Raw genomic sequence first — 21,137 nt, forward strand, 5'->3', positions numbered from 1 at the left:
TGCTGTTTGCCAGAGGTGGCTCAGCAAGTAAAGAATCTGTCTGCAATGCAGAAGACACAGGAGACACAGCTTCTTCGATCCCTGGGTCTGGAAGATCCCCTGGAGAAGGAAAGAGCAACCCACTCCAGTATTCCTGCCTTCCACAGACGGAGGAGCCTGGTGGGCTATAGCCATGGGGTTGCAAAGAATTGGACATGACTAAACAACTCAGCAGCAGCAGAGGTCTCTGGAAGGCGACTTCAGGCCAGGATGGCCTGCTCTGTGCACTGTGGCAGGCTTAGAAGCGGGAATAGCACCAGCACCCCACATACTCCACCCTCTGCCCTTGGCAGGCGTCCTGAATCGATCAAGACATTGTTTTTTAATGAACCTAGGCATGGTCTCAGAGTCCACGTACACACAGCACTTCCAGCCCTGCCTACAGTCCGCCGGTATTAACGTGAAAATCAGATTTGAATCAAGGTCTGCTTTGTCTTCCTTCCTGGCTCACCCGCTGAGTTTTGCAACGAGCCGCCCTGGCTCTCTTTCCTCCACAGGCTTCACCTGTGAAAAGTCGCACCTCACCACCCAAGCCTGGTTGGGCTCCAAGAGGAGGAGAATCGGCCAAACACACATCTGTCCCTCTTCTCCTAGGCCCAGGAAGTAAACTCTTTGTTTCTAAGTGTGGCGTGAAGCATATAAGACTCCTTCAACCTGCAGGAGCACCAGGCATGGGAGAGCCATCCGGGTTCGCAGCCTGAGAAGTAATAAGGTCCAAGTTGCCCAGCCTCGGACACTTCAAGGTCCACCTGGGCCACGAGTCTTACAGGCGCTACAGGTCTCTCCAAAAGAGATCAAAAAAGACATCATGATGGCGAAACGTGCTGTTCCGTGGGGCTTGTCGTGTGACTCACCATAGTGAAAGCTGTAAGTGTAGGCTCCTACCTGGGACGGGCACCCCGTGGTCATGACCCAAGAGGACAGCTGTTATGGGTTGAACTGTGCCCCCTCCAAAATTCACATGTCAAAGACCTGACCTCCTGAACCTAAGACCGTGACTGCACTCGGAGAGACAGTCTTCAGAGAGGTAATCAAGGTAAAATTGAGGTCACATGGGGGGCCTAACCAACATGACTGGTGTCCCAATAAGATGCTGCTGCTGCTGCTAAGTCGCTTCAGTCGTGTCCGACTCTGTACAACCCCATAGACGGCAGCCCACCAGGCTCCCCCGTCCCTGGGATTCTCCAGGCAAGAATACTGGAGTGGGTTGCCATTTCCTTCTCCAATGCATGAGAGTGAAAAGTGAAAGTGAAGTCGCTCAGTCGTGTCCAACTCTTTCCAACCCCATGGACTGCAGCCTGCCAGGCTCCTCCATCCATGGGATTTTCCAGGCAAGAGTACTGGAGTGGGGTGCCATTGCCTTCTCCGCCCAATAAGATGAGATTACGACAAACACTCACAGGGGGACGACCGTGGGAGGACATGGAGAAGACAGGGGCCCCAGAAGAAACGACCCCACGGCACCTTGATCTCGGACTTCCAGCCTGGTTTCTGTTGTTTCAGGCACCCAGTCTGTGATGAACTCGTTATTCATTACAGCAACTCGAACACAGTAATCCAAAGACTGACCCAAAATTTCAGCCTAAGGAAGTACACGGTATCTTCCTTTTCTAAGACACAGCAACTGGCCATGATCAAGAAGAAAGACACACAGCTGGGTGATAATCGAATCCTTGAGAGTTGAGAACGTGTTTCCATGGCAGTTGTCGTATGGAACAGTGGAGAGATTCAAGCCAGCATGTATGGTTATCAGCTGTAATCTCACTGGGGAGCTGGGGAAGGATGCTTAGTTTAAGACCCCCATCCAGCTTTAAAGGGCACTAGTGTAATGAGGGAGCCAAGAGGAGTCAACAGGGTAAGTACTACCAGTGCAAGAGGAGCCACAAACCACATCCTCCACTCCCAACAGTGAGAGTCTTTGAGTGTTTTTAGACTTAATATACTGGTGTGGGGGTGCTTCCCAGCTGGTACTAGTGGTAAAGAACCCACCTGCCAATGCAGGAGACGTAAGAGACACAGGTTTGATCCCTGAGTCCAGAAGATCCCCTGGAGAAGAGCATGGCAACCCACTCCAGTATTCTTGCCTGGAGAATCCCATGGGCAGAAGAGCCTGCTGCTGCTGCTGCTGTGTCGCTTCAGTCGTGTCCGACTCTGTGCGACCCCATAGACGTCAGCCCACCAGGTTCTCCCGTCCCTGGGATTCTCCAGACAAGAACACTGGAGTGGGTTGCCATTTCCTTCTCCAATGCATGATAGTGAAAATTTAAAGTGATGTTGCTCAGTCGTGTCCGACTCTTAGCGACCCCATGGAACGCAGCCTACCAGACTCCTCCATCCATGGGATTTTCCAGGCAAGTGTACTGGAGTGGGGTGCCATTGCCTTCTCCGCAGAAGAGCCTGGAGGGCTACAGTTCAGGGTCGCAAAGAGTTGGACACAACTGTAGTGACTTAGCACGCACACACACATACTTGTATGGGGAACCAGGCTCTGACACTCAATGATAAGGTTATGCGTGCAGCTACAACCATCATGAAAGGTACTTTTGCAATATCTGTGGGAATTCAAAATGTTCTGATTGGGACTTCCCTGGTGAACCAGTGGCTAAGACTCCACACTCCCAATGCAAGGGACCCAGGTTCCATTCCTGGTTGGGAAACGAGATCCCACATACCACAACTAAAAGTTCTCATGCCACAAATTAAAAAAAAAAAAATGCCAATGCCACAACTAAGACCTGACACAGCCAAGTAAAGAAATTTTTTTTTAATAAATAAAATGCTCTAACCTTTAACTGAGCCATTCCGCCATCGGGGATATAGTCTATACATGGATTTCTCTACAAATTTCAACTAGATGTATACACAGTGATGTTCACTGGAATTTTGTTTCTGAGGACAAATCCGTGGAAACAGCCTACCTGTCGAGATCAAACAAACCATAACACACACACAAGATGCCATCTCACGGAGCCATCGAGAAGAAAGGGATAGAGCTGACTGTGCTGATAGAGAAAGGGCTCCAAAATACAAGAAAAGAAAATCACATCTGAAAGAGTGTGTTCTGTGTGAGTACTTTGGTATCCGTGTTAAAGGCTGCTGTACACATTCACAGACACACTCACACACACATTCACACTCACACACACTTTACGACCCCATGGACTATAGACCGCCAGGCTCCTCTGTCCATGGAATTCTCCAGGAAAGAATACTGGAGTGGAAAGCTATTCCCTTCTCCAGGGGCTCTTCCCGACCCAGGCAGGGATTGGACCCAGGGATCAAACCCAAGTCTCCTGCATTGCAGGTTGAGCCAGCCAGAGTGGTAGACACACACACACACACACACACACACACACGCGCGCGCGCGCGCGGCTTTCTGGAAGGAATTCTGGAGATGCTGGAAAGCAGGAGCTGTTGGGAAGTAGGACAGGCTGGAATAGGGTGGCCAGGGGGTGAGGCAGTTCGATCCTTTCTGTCTCCCATGAATTGTCTAACCAAGTACATTTATAAAGTCAGCAGGAGTTACCTAGGTGATCGGATCACAGGACATTTTTTTGTATTCTCCTCTGCACTTGTGTTTTGGGGAGACAATGCTGCAGGTGTGGTTTTTTAACCTATACATGATGCACAGAGGAGTGAGGAATTTCCAGACATGTAACAGGTAGGTATGTGCTTTTTATCTCAACCTTCATGGAACCTCAGAGGGAGATTAGAAGGAAATACCCCATGGACTTCAGCCTGTGGACAAATGCTTCAATACACATCATTAGCAATTCTGTAGAGCACAGCGGGGATTTCTTTTGTGTTTCTCCCTTGAAAGAAAACCAGATCACAAGTTGCTCCACGAATCCGAGACAGCTCCTGTCTCTGGGGAGGGCCCAGCCACCTGAGCATCTGAGCAGCCCCGGCATTCCACAGACCCAGGCAGGGGAACCACCTCTGTACTAGAGAGTGCAGGGCTTGTGGACAGGGGTCAAGCTCCTGGGGGCTGAGCTGAAGGATGGGGAGAGGGAAACAGAAGAAGGGAAGGGCCCAGGGTGCTGACAGCCAGTCTCTGCCTCTGCACCTGGGCGAAAAGCCTGGTGGGGAAGAAGAGTCAACTGTAGGCTCATAGATGTTTCAGCAAAGCCAACTTTCTCTGTCCACCGTGAATACAGGTAGCAGGGGTGGAGTGGTTCTAAGAAAATTACTGCCCCACCTGCAGCTCAGCCTCTGGGCGTGGCTTTGGGGGAAGGTGGGTCTTTGGAATCAGAGTCCAGAGCTCAATCTAGCTGTGTGGCCTTAGACAAGTCACTTAACTTCTCTGTGCTTACAGTTCTTCTTCTAGGCAAAGAAGCAACAAAGAAGCCAACAAGTCAGTCTACTGACAGCACCAAGATATGACAAGTGCCATAAAGGAAATCAAACAGATGCTGTGACCTCAAGGAGGTCTCTCTGAAAGGATGGCATTTAAACTGTGACTCCATTTATATGAAGTGAAATAAGCCATGTCTTGCCCACTGTATGAGCCAGGACTTCGGGAGGGAACAAATGGTACACTCGAGTTAGGATCAGTTGAGAGGAAGTTAATAAAGGAGCTGTTTATAAAGGTCGGGGTGGCAGGTAGGGCAGCCACAAGAGATACAGTGCCCTGGGGCTGATAACAGTGGGATTTCAGGCTCTGCCCCCCTGGCCCCCCTCCCACACCATCTCTGAGCCTGAACACAGAAGGAGAGAGTTGCCTGTTGTTTGTTTAGGAATGCAGCAGTCCATAGCAGGGAGCAGGGTCTGTAAATGCCCTGCCTCTCCTCCCTCCTCCCATAACCTGCTGTGGCTCCCTATTGCCCAAACCCAATCAGAAAACAGTGGGCAAGGGAGCCTGGTGTTGTGGTCTATGCAGGGAAGGATCCCAGGACATGGAGAGGGTAGAGAAGAGCAGTGGGTGGATCTGGCGAAAGAAGCAGATGCTCTCCATCCATCCATCCATCCTTTTGGCACATCTGAGTTGGGCTGGCACCTCCGAGTTCACTGGCACTCCTAATCCTGCACGCATAAGGCCAATGAGAATTACCTTGTGTATGTCTTATGCATGTCTGTTTAACTTTAAATGCTCAGTGATTTGCTACAGACACACTTCTTCATGCAAGGGGCTCTTGCTGTCTAGAGCTTTAGACGTTCCAGGTAATCGATGATGCTGCAGCTCTGACTCCAAATTAAATAACTGCGCATTTATTACCCATTACTGGAAAGCACGCCGGGAACGCTACAGCCAGTGGCCCGCAGCCCCGCAAATGCTCACAGCCTTCCCTCTCTCTGTTGGTTCACTCGGATGAGACAGTGTAGAGACCATCTCGCTTTTTAGAAATCATACTCCCTCTTGCCAGTCTAACCTAAATGGGGATGAAGAACACAGAGGCTCTGAAATGACTCCACCAAGCCGAGCCTCCAGGGAGGAGGTAACATCTGGCTGTGGAATCAGGCATGTCTGGCAGCCTCCAAGGCAGGCGGGAATGCAGAATTTTGGTTCTATGGGCTGTGGATTCCTTCCTTCCTTTCTACTGAGCCGCTGAAGCAGAAAGAAGGGGTCGCCTGCAAGTGGGGAAGCCAGACTGGCTTCCCCGGATGTGCAGTGAGAAGAACGGGATCTACATTTGGGTTGGGTAAGCTGATGGCCCTTCCATCACATCCCTTCTGCCTGAGTGGACAGACGGAAAACTTCATCCTAATGGGTGGGGAAGAACAATAGGGCCAAAAATTCCCTTCAGGGACAAGACTCATTGTTTTGCAACTTTGCCTCCCTAGTGAGCCCTTTCTGCAATCAGAAAGCTGGTGAAGCACCCACCAGAGGAGCCATAAGGAATCCATCCGGAGGAATAAGCCCATCATCAGAGGGGAGAGTTAGGTACCAAGTGCACTCCAGCTCCTCCATGTGGAGCCTGCAATTAAGGAGAGCAAGAAGGCAGTGCCTGGGAACAAAAACAATCTAGAGAAAATCAGAACTAACTCCTTGAGCTGTCCCATCCCTACTCAGCATCCTGTAGATTAAGAGAAACAGTCAGTGCAATTACTTCAATCACTTATGCAAAGTAAGACCGACTCCCAAATTGGAAGTGACAATCTGGGCCACCTGGTTAGTAAGGGTGGGCTGTCCCCAGGCGGGGAGCTGTGCTTTTCCTTTTCGTTCTTTGGGTCTTTGCTTGGTCATGAGATGATCATAATTAAAATCACTACTCCTTCACCAGCACCACCATCATCATCAAATACACCAAAGTTAAAGCATCCAGAGGAACTTTACAGTTCCCCTGAAATGGGCTCCAGGGACCACAGAGAAGCAGGCATCAAGTACCCACATGCTAAGAGATACTTCTCAAAAAAGTTGTATGGTCACAGCATATTATAAGCATAGTAAAGGTGTTGATAAGCCCTGCAGTGAAGATATCAAATTAGCTTTGTTCCCCAACGCTTTGACCACCACCGTTTTTAGAAAATTGCTTTGGTCACTTAACATCATAAACACCCTACAGAACAAATGTGGAGAACGTGGCTTGATGTTGGTAGTCTCCAACCTTGGTTGTACGTCAGAAGTTTTCAAAGATACTAATACTTGAGTCCCATCTCAGAGTAGATGAGCTACCAATGCAGATGGCGGCCAACATGTCAACCTGACCCTGCCGTTCTGCTTGAGACCATACCTAGCACTTCACCACCATCCCCCGAACAGAACCAACATCGCAGAACACTAAGAGGAAATGGACATGGTGCTGAACTGTTCACGAGGTGACGGAAGGGCAAATGCCGCACACAAGGGCGCAAAACTTCCCAACAATTCCCTTTAAAAAAAAAATCTTTGATCTTTCCCCAAAGTTTTCTTCCAAATGGCAGCTGCTTTGTTCTCTTTTCCCTTCTCCCATTGTTCTCCCCGCTGGATGGTCTCTAAAAGCCTCTATTATTCTACCAATTCCCTTTGAATCTAAGCTTATACAATTCACTCAAGAATAATAGTAGCACTCTGTTCTTACTCAAATTGTCCCCCAGGGGTCTTGCCCCCCAGTCCAAAATAGCTTATCAAAGTGTATTTTCCAAATCCGCATCCACTAAAACATCCTTTACAAAGAGTTCAACACAAACTCTTACAGCTAGGTGGAGCGGAAGACATTTTTATAAGACTAACTGGGGGGACTGGACTGAGAAAGATGAACCAGGAAGGTTGCATGGAAGAGGTGAGATTCCAGTCACCCTGAGGCAAGGATTCATGCAGAGGAAAACAGGAAGGACAGGGCCTGCACAAACCTCATCATCTGAGAAAGGAGCTGGGGAGCAGGGAGGAGGAAGAGAGGAGGGAGGTAGCGAAAGGTTTGTGTCGTGATAGATTGAAGGGCTTCAATGGAACAAAAGATAATACCAAGCAAGTACCTTGCCCTCACCATGTGCCAGACACCATTCTAAACACTCCATTTATCTTGCTTTGCTTAAACCCCACAACAACCCAGTGGAGTGGGCACTGTTCTCCCAGTGAGTCAGCAGCTGGGCTGAGATTTGAGTGAAGGCGCTTGTCTTCAGGGGCCATTTGCTTAACCACTGCATTAAAGAGTAATGAGCTAGAGCACCGATAAAAACCAAGCCAATTAAGCAGCCAGAGTAACAGGGTTCCAGAGTAACCCAGACTCTTGCTGTCACAGACAGACACTCGGACCAAGAGCCTCAGCATCACTTGGGAGCTTGTAAGAAATGCAGCATCTCAGGCCTCCCTCCAGATGTACTGAGTCGGATTCTGCATCTTAACCAGAGCCCCCAGGGGTTTCCCCGACACGTGCAGTGTGGGTGATGCTGGTCTGGAAGTCGGGGGTCAGTATTGTCAGTCTAATTGGAGAAGGGGCGCTGCAGACAGAAACAGAGCAGGTAAGAGCCCCCACAAGCTGCTGGGTATAAATACATTTCCACAGCCACACACAGCTGGCAGCTGGCATCTCTGACAGTGAGCAAGACAAGCGTGGCTAAGAGCTAGAACCAGACCCAGGTACTAACGGCTCCACAGCCCTCTCAGATGTGTGACCTCGGGCAAGTTATGAAATGCTGAAGACTCACTCTCACTGTTTAAATTGGAGGCGAAGGACAGTTCCTCGTGGGCTTGCCTAGAAGATTAAGTGAGAAACTCTATACCTGGTGCTCAGCACAGTGCCTCAGACATATTAACCCCTCTGCAAGCAGTATCTGTTACTATGACCATATCAACGTGATAACTTACGGGCATTATGCTAGTTCTGAAGTCTCAATTATAGTGGCAATGCCTGGGAACACGAAAGAAGGTGCAGAGAAATGCAAAGGGCAGGTGAGCTCCTGGTCCTCATTGTGCCTGGATGGAGCTCAAAGATGCCATTTCACTCTTGACTTTGACTGTTAGAGAAACAAGGGTTACAGCCTCCTTTTCAAAGACGCGAAAGGCGACCAACATGTAGAATTAATAACAAGATGCCTACCTTCCAAATCAGCAGGTAAGATAAAAACAAATCGAACAGAATCTGCAGTGCCAAGAGAGAGAAAATAAATGAAATGGCAAGAAAAGTTCTTTTTAAGGAATAACTTTTTAAATGACAGGTGGTCAAACTTACATAATGACAAATAGACTGGAGATGAACTCCTCAATTAAAAGGCTAAGATTCTCAGACGGGGAGCATAAACAAGATCTATCCATAGACTATTTCCAAGAGACATCTGCATTTCCAAGAGGAAATTTAAAAAGAGTTACAATGAAAAGATGTGCCCAGGCCTTTGGAAACCAAAGACAGATGGAAAGCAACACGGATTTTAGAAAAAAAAAACCCAAGGCAGAAAGCATTACCCAAGCTCAAGAAAGTTGTTGTATATTAATAAAAACTTCAGTCTATAACCAGCGCTAGTCAGTAAATCCCCCTTGTAAGTCAAAGAACATGGACTCAAAATATATAAAACACAAACCAGGGCCATTACCAAGAGAAACCAACAAAATATGGTAGTGTGGGAGACTTGAACCAACCCGTCTCAGGTCAACAAAAAAAGGATCCAAGGCCTTTATTATAAAATTTATAAGGTTTGTCAGATACAGACCACAACTTTATAAGTGTCCAAAAGAGTATCTCAGGAAAATTTAGCCAGACTTGTCCATTTATCAATTCATTCACCCACCCACCCACCCAAACATCTACCCATTCACCCACCCACCCAAACTTCCACCCACCCATACATACATACATACATCCACCCACCCACCCACCCAAATACTCATTTACCCACTCATTTACCCATCTATTCATTCACCTACCCACCCATTCACTAATCCATTCACACTCCCACCCGCCCACCCATCCAATGTGCGCTGAGAATCTACTCCATACCAGGTACTACACAAAGTGCTGCAGCTCCAATGGAATAAAAGGTATGGTTCCTGCTATTAGGAATTTTACAGACCTTCTCCAAGCACAAAGAAAGGTGAGTAGACAAAGTTATTAAAAACAGAGGTGTGAAGACAAACAATGGGGTGTGACCAAGTGTAACAGGAATAATAAGGTGTCAGCAAAGTTCTCAGGTTTTCATTCAACAAGACATGTGAAGACACGTGAGAAAGACATGGTTCTTGACCAAGCTTATATTTTAGTAAGACAGTTGAGTAAATAAACACGAGCACAAGAAAAGAATATTATTCCGGATAACGCAGAGTGCCAGGAAGGAGGTAAAACAGAGCAATAGGAAAGAACGTGAGAGGGCCAGCAAAGACGCTGCCTCTTTGGCCAGTCCTCAGAGGCTCCTTAAAGGAGATGGCATTGGATGTGAGAGCCTCCAAGGTCAGAAAGGTGCCTGGGAGCCAGCCCCAGTCAGGGTGCCTGGATATTATTCTTAGAACCACGGGATGCCTCTGGATCTGCCTAGGTACTTTGAGCGGGTAATTCCATATGGTTCTGCGGGGCCCAGAAGACACCTCGGGTTCCCTGGGGAACCAGACACCTTTCGAAGCCAGAGCTACCTATGCTGGCAGGCTTGCAGCATCCACAGAGGCTCAGATGGTAAATCCTGCTCTAATTATACTGGTAATTATGAACCGACACTTGCTGAGCTGGAAAGAGCATTCCTCCTGTTAGGAGATGATCGCTGGGAAGCCAGCCCCAGCCGCTCAAACAGGGAGGATGCCATGAATTTACAAATGGCTGATGAAAGGAGGTGAGATGGGGGCACCGGAACCACCCTGAGAAGTGAGTGAGGAGCCTGGACGCTGGGAAGGAGACTCGCTGCCGGCTCTCAAGGCAGCATCAGAAGGCATGAACACCATAGTTGGTCAAACCTGCATTTAGTCCCTGTCCTGCCTCCAGAGAGCTGGGTGGCCTGGGATGGTAATTTCCCTCTCTGGGTGTGAGGCTCCCCACCTGCAAGTGGGTTCACTGATACCCTTTCTTGCGGGAGTCCACCTAGCACACAGAGGGTCTGAAAACGCCAGACCCTTCCCTCTGGGCTCTCCCGCACTCTTGGTCAGAAGCTCTGGAGGAAGGAGGAAGAAAAGGAGGATAAAAGGAAGGGAACTGCCAACCGCAGGGGTTACTATGCTCCCTGGTGATGCTGCAAGGGAGTTAAAGAACCCTCGATAATAAGATTCTCGCCCTGCGTTCCCTGTGACGGAGAACAACAGAGACACGGGAACAGAGCATCCATCAGAACTCAGAGAGGAGGCAGGCGAAGGCAGGTGATCAAAGGAATAAATCCACTGCAATCTGAAAAACAGCCTGCCTGCTTTCATCCATCTGGGAGGTGATGGAAGGACTCACACTCCGGCCAAGAACACGCTTTTTTCTACCCAGACCACCCCGAGTGCGGCCATGGGTGTGGCAGGTTTCCAGAACAGACCCCTCGGGGCTCATCAGTCTTCTCCTTGGCCTGGCCACGTCTCCCAGCTCCTCGGCCCCCACTCTGAGCTAAGCTTTGAGAAATATGCCACTGCCAAGGAGATTTATCCATTTTAAAAGGTCAGAGAATTACTGCCATTGAAACTTGTGCACGGAGCAGGTGTAAATATGCCCCAGCTCCCCCTCATTCTTTATCACGCTCAGGAGAGGAAACCTGGTGGAAGTTACCTTCCAGGCAGAGCATTTAACTGCTTGGTGCCTGGGGTACCCAGGACTCCCTGGGGCAGGACCTACCTGCCCTTGTCACCTTTATCACCCTCTTCCCCCTGTCACCTGAGAAGCATCCCGTCTCCAGCTTCCTGGGCTGCCTGCAATGCTGGGGACCGAGAGCCTCCCTGTGCAGTTTTGTGCAGCATCCCGCTGGCAGGAGAAGGATGAACAGCTACACACACAGAATATGGACCACACCCCAGTTACTGCTGAAGCATTGAGAAGGCAGGGCACAAAGTCAGCTAAAAAATAACCACCTTGACCGTAGACACCAGATCATCTGTCCTGCAATATGCCTCCTTGTGGTTTTACCAGGAAAAGAGAAGAATGGAATGTCTTCCTCCCTGCCCCGCCCCCACATAGGAATTCTCATTTTCTCACAACCAACTTAGAAGTTCTCAGCATCTCAAGATGTTCCAAGGACTATGTGGGTCCGGGAAAGCCCAAACGGTAGTGGGGTTTTTAAAAAATCACCACGTGTGTGTATGCGTGCTCAGTCGCTTCAGTCGTGTCCGACTCTTTGCAACCCCATGGACTGTAGCCCATTAGGTTCCTCTGCCCATGGGATTCTCCAGGCAAGGATACTGGAACGGGTTTCCATGTCCTCCTCCAGGGGATCTTCCCAACCCAGGGAATGAATCCATGTCTCTCGCAGCTCCTGCATTGAAAGCGGTTTCTTTACCACTGAGCCACTGGGAAAGCCCCCAAATCTCCACACCCATGTGGAAAATGCCTGAAGGAGTCTGGAGAAACCTGCAGACACAGCTGGGAGAAGCCAGGCTGCAGAGATGCATGGACTTACATTCAAATTCTATCGCTGTCACTTACAAGCTGTGTGACTGTAGGCAAATTACTTCACCTCTCTGGGCTTCCAAACCCTACCTCCAGTAGGAAAAGAGGGATGAAGAGATTTAGTCCACACAGGTGCTGTCTGGAGACCGACACTAATTCAAGGTAGTAGCACACAGCTCACAGCTGATACCCAAAGAATTGTTATTATTTTGTCAAGTTGACTCTGTCAGCCCTGAGAGACAGAGAGAAAGAGATTGAGTACCCGGGTCAAACAACCTATCAACCAATCAAGTGACCACTTGATCAAGTGGCCCAGCAACTGCAAAGTCTCCAAAGTGTTATGGTCAAATGCCACATGGACAGAGGGAGACTGGCCAGGAATGACACAACAGTCCCTCAAGGTGACAGGAGCCTGCATGCCCTCTACTCTTCTTCCACCCCAGTTTCCCCGGGGCAGTGCCCAGAACAGGACATGTTACATGGGACTGATACCCCCAAATACAGATGGTGGTCAGAGACAAGGGCCCAAGAGCCAGCCTGCCAGGCTTCAAATCCTAGCAAACACCGGAGACCTTGCCAAGACTCTTTTTCCTCTTGTAATGGATGGGAAAGTTCTCCAAGAAGTTAAACAAAGTTGAATACAGTTCTTTGAAAAGTTAAACACAGAATTACCACATGACCATGCAAATCCACTCCTAGGTACATGCCCAAAAGAAATGAAAACAGGTGTCCAAACAAATACTTGTACACACATGTTCAGAGAAGCAATATTTACCACAGCCAAAAGGTAGGAAAAAACCCAGATATCCACCAACAGACACATGTATAAACAAATGTGATCCATCCGTGCAATGGAACATCCTTTATCCATCCATAAAGGGGGTGAAGGGCTGACATGGCCACCATGTGGACAAGTCTCATAAACAAGATGCTCAGTGGAAGAAATCAAAGAGGCCATACATGGTTGGTTCCATTTATATGAAATGTCCAGAACAGGCCAATCCAGAGAGAGAGAGAGAGAAAGCAGATTGGTGGTTACTTACGGCTTGGGAGGAGGGGGAAAGGGAAATGGGTACAAATGGGGTCATCTTTTGGGGTGATGAGGCGGAAGGTGAACAATATACCCGATGCCACAAAATTATCTGCTTTAAAATGGATATTATTATGTTATATGGATCTCATATCAATGAATTGCTATGCTAAGTTGCTTTAGTCATGTCCGACTCTGTGCGACCCCAGAGACGGCAGCCCACCAGGCTTCCCCGTCCCTGGGATTCTCCAGGCTAGAACACTGGAGTGGGTTGCCATTTCCTTCTCCAATGCATGAAAGTGAAAAGTGAAAGTGAAGTCGCTCAGTCGTGTCCGACTCTTAGCGACCCCATGGACTGCAGCCTACCAGGCTCCTCTGTCCATGGATTTTCCAGGCAAGATTACTGGAGTGGGGTGCCATTGCCTTCTCCAATCAATGAATTACTTCCCCCCAAAAAAACCCACAGTTCCTCAGACTCTTCTGTCAGTAGCTGGCAGCAGACAGCAGGAGCCTGGGGAGCATTGCTTCAAATGATAGTGATGCTGGGAGGTGGGGAGGGGGCGGCAGAGCACAGAGCTCTCTCTAATCACCACTCAAACGACAGAGACCACTGGTTCAGCCTCTCCACGAAGCCTCTTCTGCCACTTACCGCATCTCCAGTCCACTCGAGGGCCAGCCACACCCTCTCTCCAATCCCATCAAACGGAAAATTTACATGAGTAATAAAAAGATGCCGCCTTGACACTGATCTCAGAGAAAGGAAAAAAAAATCCTTTACATCTGTATTAATTTTCCTTCCCGGGTTTTAACTGAAGAGACGAAACAGCATCACGAGGGAAATAAAACCTGCCTTTGTCTGTCTGAGGGCCATGTGGCTTCATTAGAAATTACATTAGTTCCTCATTAAGCAACAATAATAATGTAGAGTTGGAATCAATAAAAAAAAATGCTTTGCCCCAAGGTATAGATCCGTTTTGTTCAATTATATTCTTATAAGACCAAGCTCTGGTGGCTTGAACGCTAAAAAAAATGTGGCAGGGGTAATGCTGGAAGACAGAGGAAAGGGCAAGATTCCTGACAATTACTCTCATTGTTCCTAAAGAGAAGCCACCTAACCACCCACCTAGAGCACATACATCAACGGCGTAAGTAAGCGTCATCTCACCAGCCTTCCCTGATCAATCAGTAGTAACTGTTCTCTGGAAGGGTTGAATTGTGCTGTAGATGATTAGAGATGTCTGCCTTGAGCATGGGATTGGACATCTGCGCCTGATAACAAGGTTAAAAAAAATGATAGGCCCTGAGCGCTGGCAGTGCCCACCCACCTCCTTAGCCACGCCCACTGCATGGCTGGGCTGGGTTTGCATAGTAATAGAAAACAAGAGACGTGTTTAGCTCTTTCCTTTCCACCAGACTTAACAGCAATCCTAAATCAGGACAAAATGAGTACTTACCTGACCCTCGACCAGGCTGTACGGCAGGGACGGTAGATCCTGCATAAAAAAAGACAAAGACAAGAAACGTTGAGTTTTGCATTGAAAACAACTGCTTTTCCTTTGTTTTTCTTTTTAAAGATTTTTTGATATGGAACATCTTTAAAGTCTTTACTGAATTTGTTACCGTATTGCTTCTGTTTCATGTTTTGGTGTTTTGGCCTCGAGGCATGTAGGATTTTTAGCTCCCTGACCAGGGATTGAGCCCTCACCCCTCGCATTGGAAGGCGAAGTCTTAACCACTGGACCACCAGGGAGGTCCCTCCCTTGTTTTTCTCTTAGACAAAATAACTACGTTCCTTGGAAAGAAATATTTGATCAATTCATTCCAAAGATACTGACGTGGTGCCTAACACATGCCAGATGCCACTGTTGGCTCCATGTCTTTCACAATAAACAAGATGGCAGGCCCCTGCCACCAGGTGGGAGAGAGGAAGAAGGACATTGCAAATAATGAAGGTAATAAATTACCAAAAATGAAGATAATGTCAGGTAGTGAAAAGCCCAACAATGGTTAAAAAAAACAATGGGATGGAGAATGACAGGTGCTATTTTATGCTGAGGGTCAGAGAGGGCTGAGAATCAGACGGCGAGAAGGAGCTGGACACATCTGGAGCAGGTATGTTCAGTGCAGGAACATCAGGTACACAGGCCCTGGGGCAGGAAGGCTAGAGTCTCTGGGGACAGTCAGACATCAGAGAGGCAGGCAGGGGCCAGATCACGTCTGGCCTTGAAGGTCAACACATGGAATTTGGTCTTTTTCTAAGCAGTTCAGTTGACTGTAAGCACATTTTCACAGAACAAAAAGCCACACCCTACTTGGGAGCCCCAAAGAGTCCCCATGCTTCTGACTGACTCACGCACATGCTCCACTTGTTCTCAGAATGCCGGGCCAGCTCCCAGCACAGGAGGGGTCCCAGCTGAGATGAAAGGGAAAAGGCGAGTTGCAAGGACACTTTGTGAAATGCAAACCCCAGGGCCAGCCTGCCCCCGAGCCCAGGACATCACTGTCCATGCCAAGTAAACCTTCCCTCCCTTCCTCTCTCCCTCTGCCCTCGGCTCATGTTTCCACCTTATTTCCTATTGGTCCAGATGGTTTCCCACCGAAAAGGAGAGAAGACACCACATGCTCCCCTTTTCCCCACGTTAAATCCAGATCAAGCCCCTTTATCACACGCCTGTGACCTCCACCAGCACCTCAGACTCACGGAAGAGAAACAAGAGAACCCCTTTCCTGGACTCTGCTGGACAAAGGAAAATGCCCTGGCACTGGCTAGTCCCAATCCCCAGGCTTCAGGCCCAACAAGCTGTGGGGAGCTTAACCAAGCCAATACCTTAAAGACAAAGAGAGGGGACATTCAGCCCAAGGTCTCGGGTATAGCAGAGCTCTTCTCACAGCCACTGAGAAAATAACATTCCACTGTAACCTCCCACCCAGCCCCCGCTGAACTCCAGGCTCCCCTCCTACTTCACTGGGTGGTCGAGAGGATTAAATACCACACACCCAGTCCTCAGACGGCACTCATCAAAGACCCCAGTCTCAAGAGCTGTTATCAGCCTAGACCGGCATTTTTTGCCATAAGCATCTTTGCCGCAAGCATTTTCACCACAAACGTTTTCACTGCAAAACTAATTGACCATGAAGTGATTTGCTGTAAAAGATAAAATAACAAAAAACTAAAGAGGGACATTAAAAAGGACATAATGAAACAAGAAAAAATGAGTAACAAAATTTAAGAATTTATTATGAAATACAAAATATTTGCAGACATGTATAAAATGCATGTAGATCTATACAATGGAATATTATTCAGCCATAAAAAGGACACATGATGGCCTTTGCACTGACATGGATGGACCTAGAGCTTATCATACTGAGTGAAGTAAGTCAGACAGAGAAAGACAAGTATCAGATGATATCGCTTACATGTGGCATCTAAAAAAACTGGTACAAGTGAATGTATTTACAAAACAGAAATAGAGTCACAGATATAGAAAACAAACTTATAGTTACCAAGGGGGAAAGGGGCAGGGAGCGGAGTAAACTGGGAGACTGGATTGAAATATGCACACAATACTATATACACTATATATAAAACAGATAACAAGAAGCACAGGGAACTCCAATCAGTGCTCTGTAATGACCTATATGGGGAAAGAATCTGAAAAAAAAAGTGGATATATGTATCAGTTCAGTTCAGTTCAGTCGCTCAGTCGTGTCCGACTCTCTTCGACCCCATGAATCGCAGCACGCCAGGCCTCCCTGTCCATCACCAACTCCCGGAGTTCACTCAGACTCATGTCCATTGAGTCGGTGACGCCATCCAACCATCTCATCCTCTGTCATCCCCTTCTCCTCCTGCCCCCAATCCCTCCCAGCATCAGAGTCTTTTAGAACTAAATCACTTTGCTATACAGCAGAAACTAACACAACATTGTAAATCAACTATACACTAAAAAATTAATTTAAAAAATAAAATTCATGCAGATTCACAGCAATACTGGACAAATAACTGAGACTGAACAGGTTCAGACCCCAGGATTTGCTGCTGTTGTTGTTCATTTGCTAAGTTTGCTCAAACTCATGTCCATTGAGTTGGTGATGCCATCCAACCATCTCATCCTCTGTTGTCCCCTTCTCCTCCTGCCCTCAATCTTTCCCAGCATCAGGGTCTTTTTCAATGAGTCAACTCTTTGCACCAGGTGGCCAAAGTATTGGAGCTTCAGCTTCAGCATCAGTACTCCAATGAATATTCAGGTTTGTCAAAATGAATATCCTACAGCAGTTGTTTTTCTGAGTGTTGGTCATCTCGGTTTGCCATGATGTGGTTTTAAAGACATCTGATGCATATTGGAGAGGGTATCCATTCCCTTCTCCAGGAGATCTTCCCGCGCCAGGGAGTGAACCCAGGTTTCTTGCATTGCAGGCAGATGCTTTACTACCTGAGCCACCAGGGGAGCCCAAAGGCCAGGATGCATGCTTGTAACTAAACTATGAGTCACTGCTGCTTCTTCTTGGCAGACTGACATGTGTCCACTGGCGCACATTCCAAGTTCTACTGGAAACATGGGTTCAACTCTGCTCCTTCAAATCACAAAAGGATTTGCAAACTAGTGTTACCATTTTCTAGTACAATATGTGATTTGGCTTTGCATTATTTCACACTTACAGTAAGTTTTATCTATCAAGTATTTTCTATCAAGTCGATGTACATATTTGTCACCATTCATTGTTTTAAGACAACCGTCTACTCATCACTGTTTAGCCCATCATGAGGGCTGAGATTAATGAAAGACAAAAATGGGTGGCCTGCGTCAATGGAGAAATGAAACCAACTGTTAACCAGTTATTTTATCCTTTATGGCAAAATTTCCCTACAGCCAACTAGTTATGGGCAAAAATGTTTGCAGCAAAAGTGTTTACTGTTTACTTCTTTACTAGAAAAGAAGATTTAGGACAAAAATACTCAGAACTGCTACGAGTATTTATTATCACCATTGGTCAAGTTCACACACCACAGATTAACAATGAACATGGGGGAGGACCAGTCAGCACAGATGGTCCACATGAAAAGAAATCTTTGGGGACATGACAGAGCTAGAGCTACAGTTTGGAAGCAGGTAACTCACAGAATAAATGTTGAGCTGTTTTTCCTACCCACTCCCAAAGACTGTTAGACCAGGCAGGACTCTGGTGTTTTTCTCTCCCGTTTGCAAAATACAAACAAGAGGGCTCATCCTGCCTGCCTGTGTGGAAAGGCACAGATGGGGCAGATCGCCTGCCTTCTCCCGCATCGGTGCCCGGTCCAGGTGCAGGCTCAGGTGGGTCTTTGACCTCGGCTTACAAGGGAGGCATTTGGTGAGAGGGCAGGGGTAAGGTGGAGCCCAGGGTCTATGTGTAATGGGGCGAACCAACACAGACCTCTCTCCTGGGGTCTCAGAACCAAGCCCCGTGCCTACTCTGTCCAACCTCCCTCCCCGTATCTTCAAGCCCTCCTTCTACACCTCCTCCTTCTCTGGGCCCTTCTCTTCCTTACCCCCTCACCTCCGTTAGACACTGTGAAAGCTGGGTTCTCTTTCCTTTTCTCCATCTTCCCACCAGAACTGTGCACAATATTGGAGACACAGCGAGAAGCACAAGTGGACACGGTCCCCGAGGGCACTCAGAGTCAGGGAAGAGGAGCAGACAGGAATGCGGGAATCAGAAACACAAGTGAGGCCACAGCTCTGAAGAAGAGCTCATGGGGGCTCCCACCTTCTCACTTACTCCTCAGTGCCCACCACCCCCTCCCACCCAAACAGCTTCACCGCACAGCCCAGGACCCTCGTCCCCTCTCACCTTCCGTAAACCCTCTGTAGTGAGTCTTAAAGCTCCATCTGTCTCCTCTCTGACATCTTTTCCCAATGCCCTTCATCCTTCGGGCTCCGCTTCCTACCCTATCCAGGGAACTCCAGCGTCCTCTAGGACTCACCTCTGCAAGCACACAATGCCCCCTCCCTTGGAAGCATTTACGGTCCCACCCAGACCTCAGCCCCCACCTTCTCCAGGACCCAGTGTGCGTGTCTGGTCACGGCTGCTGTCCTGAGCTCCAGACCCAACAAACTGGCTGTCCTCTTGTTCTGTCCACACGGGCATCCCACTGACATTTCAACATCACACAGGCCAAGCTATGCACGCCTCGTTTCGCCAGCTGCGCCTCCTCCATCTCCCGGGTTGGAGAAGCGCATCCCAGTTCTGCCAGTCCACGGAGCCCAAAGCCGGGGTGCTTCCTCTCACTCAGCCCCATGTTCAGTTCCTCCTGATCCACAGCAGCTGTGTCTCTTGCACTGCGCCCTCCTCCCTGGTCTGGTTACCGCATAATAACTGCATAATAATAGATGCTTCAAAGCTTCTAGACAAGTCTCTTTGTGCTACTGAAAACCGCTTGGCTGAAAGCAAAGGACCAGCAGGACCATTTGGTCAAAATGAATATTCTACTGCAGTTGTTTTTTTCTGAGTGTTGGTCATCTCATTGTGCCGTGATGTGGTTTTAAAGACTTTTCATGCCTCTTTAGCCACTAGGAGCTGTTTAGTCCCCCATATTCGGAGTTTCATTTTATTTTGTTTGTTTAAGAAATCAAGACCTAGTATTGCCAGGCTCGGCTGTAACTAATGGCAGACACTGGGCAATGAAAAGAAAGAGTCTCCTATAAAAATCTCATTTATAGCATTCATCTAGATAGCCTCACATAACAGTCCCTTGAAAAGCAATGTATGTGCTGCCCCTATGAAAATCCATTTTGCAGCGTGTGTGATCCTGGAAAGGTAGGGTGTCCGTCAAATCTATACAAATCAAAATCAATGTGATTTTCCTCACCACTCTTTTCTGAATTATAAATTAAGAAAGCCCCCTACTATTCACCAAGCTCACCCCTGAAAAAAAACAATACAAATTAGACATGTTATTCTTCTGGTCTTTTCCCTAAGCTTTCTTAAATATATCTGCCTATGTATACATATACAGATGCCCACAATATACACTTTTTAATTTAAAAACATGGGTTGGCACTATAGATGCTGAACTAAATAGTTGCTTTTTATAAACTTAACAATAGAGTATGAAAATTTTTTCCAGACAATTCACGTAGAATGGAGTTTCTTGATTTCAGCACTGTTGAAAATTTGGACGGGAAAAGTCTTTGTGGTGCAGGGCTGGGCAGTCATGTGCATTGTAGGATAATGTTGTTAACCACTATTAACAATGGTTGTTAACAACACCCCTGGCCTCTACCCACTAGATGCCAGGACCACATCCTCTCCCCCAAAGGCGACAACCAAAAATGTCTCCAGACACAGCCAAGGGTCCCCCCCAAGGGGATCACCAGCTGAGAACCCCTGGCATGGAGCCATTACTTCCTTTTTTAACAACTGCGTAGCATTGTGTTCTATGAATGTACTATCATTTATATACTTATTCTTCAGGGCTTTCTAGGCGGCACTAGTGGTAAAGAACCCACCTGCCAATGCAGGAGACCTAAGAGATGCAGGTTTGACCCCTGGGTTGGCAAGAAGGGCATGGCAACCCACTCCAGTATTCTTGCCTGGAGAAGCCCACAGACAGAACAGCCCCACGGGCTACGGTCCATGAGGTCACAAAGAGTCTGACACGACTGAAGTGACTTAGCATGCATACATGCCTATCCATCAACATTCAACGTCTACTTTAAAGGAGTCAGAGGGACTTGATGGTTAAAAAAATATTACAGCATATAAAGAGTCATCGTACTTTATCCTTCTCATAAAATCTGCACAGCTGTGCATCTGGTTTGTTTAAAACAGACAGGTACTCTGTGTGCATTAGGCAGCTCTATGAGTTTCTTTTATGTTTGTTTCTATGATGTAGGCGTTGACAGAATTCCACCCTATGTCAGAAAGAGACGGGTGATGTTCCAAGCCGTGATGGTGTGGGGAGGCGACGCTCTCATCCACGGTTGGTGGGAGGGCAGCCATCGGTACCAGCTTTCGGATGGCTGAGCAATCAGGCAAAACAGATCAAGAGCCATCACTGTGTCTAACTATCTATTTCTTGTTCAGCAAAATTAGGTGGACAGCCACGGTCGGCCCCTCCTCTTCTCTTTAGCCTGGATGAACTCAGTAAGGCTAGATGGCTCTCAAAGATAAATGCC

General features: G+C 47.8%; 1 protein-coding gene across 4 annotated transcripts in view; it reads right to left on the bottom strand.

Moving 5' to 3' along the window:
• Positions 1–21,137, bottom strand: part of LOC123327567 — a 337,786-nt gene that overhangs the window by 116,968 nt on the left and 199,681 nt on the right. For 3 of the 4 annotated variants that reach the window (XM_044936360.2, XM_045164338.1, XM_044936359.2), the window contains exon 2: positions 14,433–14,471. In XM_044936360.2, the coding sequence (XP_044792295.1) occupies positions 14,433–14,471 (39 nt within the window). Of the gene's footprint in view, positions 1–13,638; positions 14,248–14,432; positions 14,472–21,137 lie in introns of those variants that run through there. The other variant, XM_045164339.1, reaches the window with a different exon arrangement.

This window comes from Bubalus bubalis, chromosome 24, assembly GCF_019923935.1.
Source record: "Bubalus bubalis isolate 160015118507 breed Murrah chromosome 24, NDDB_SH_1, whole genome shotgun sequence".
Lineage (NCBI taxonomy): Eukaryota > Metazoa > Chordata > Mammalia > Artiodactyla > Bovidae > Bubalus > Bubalus bubalis.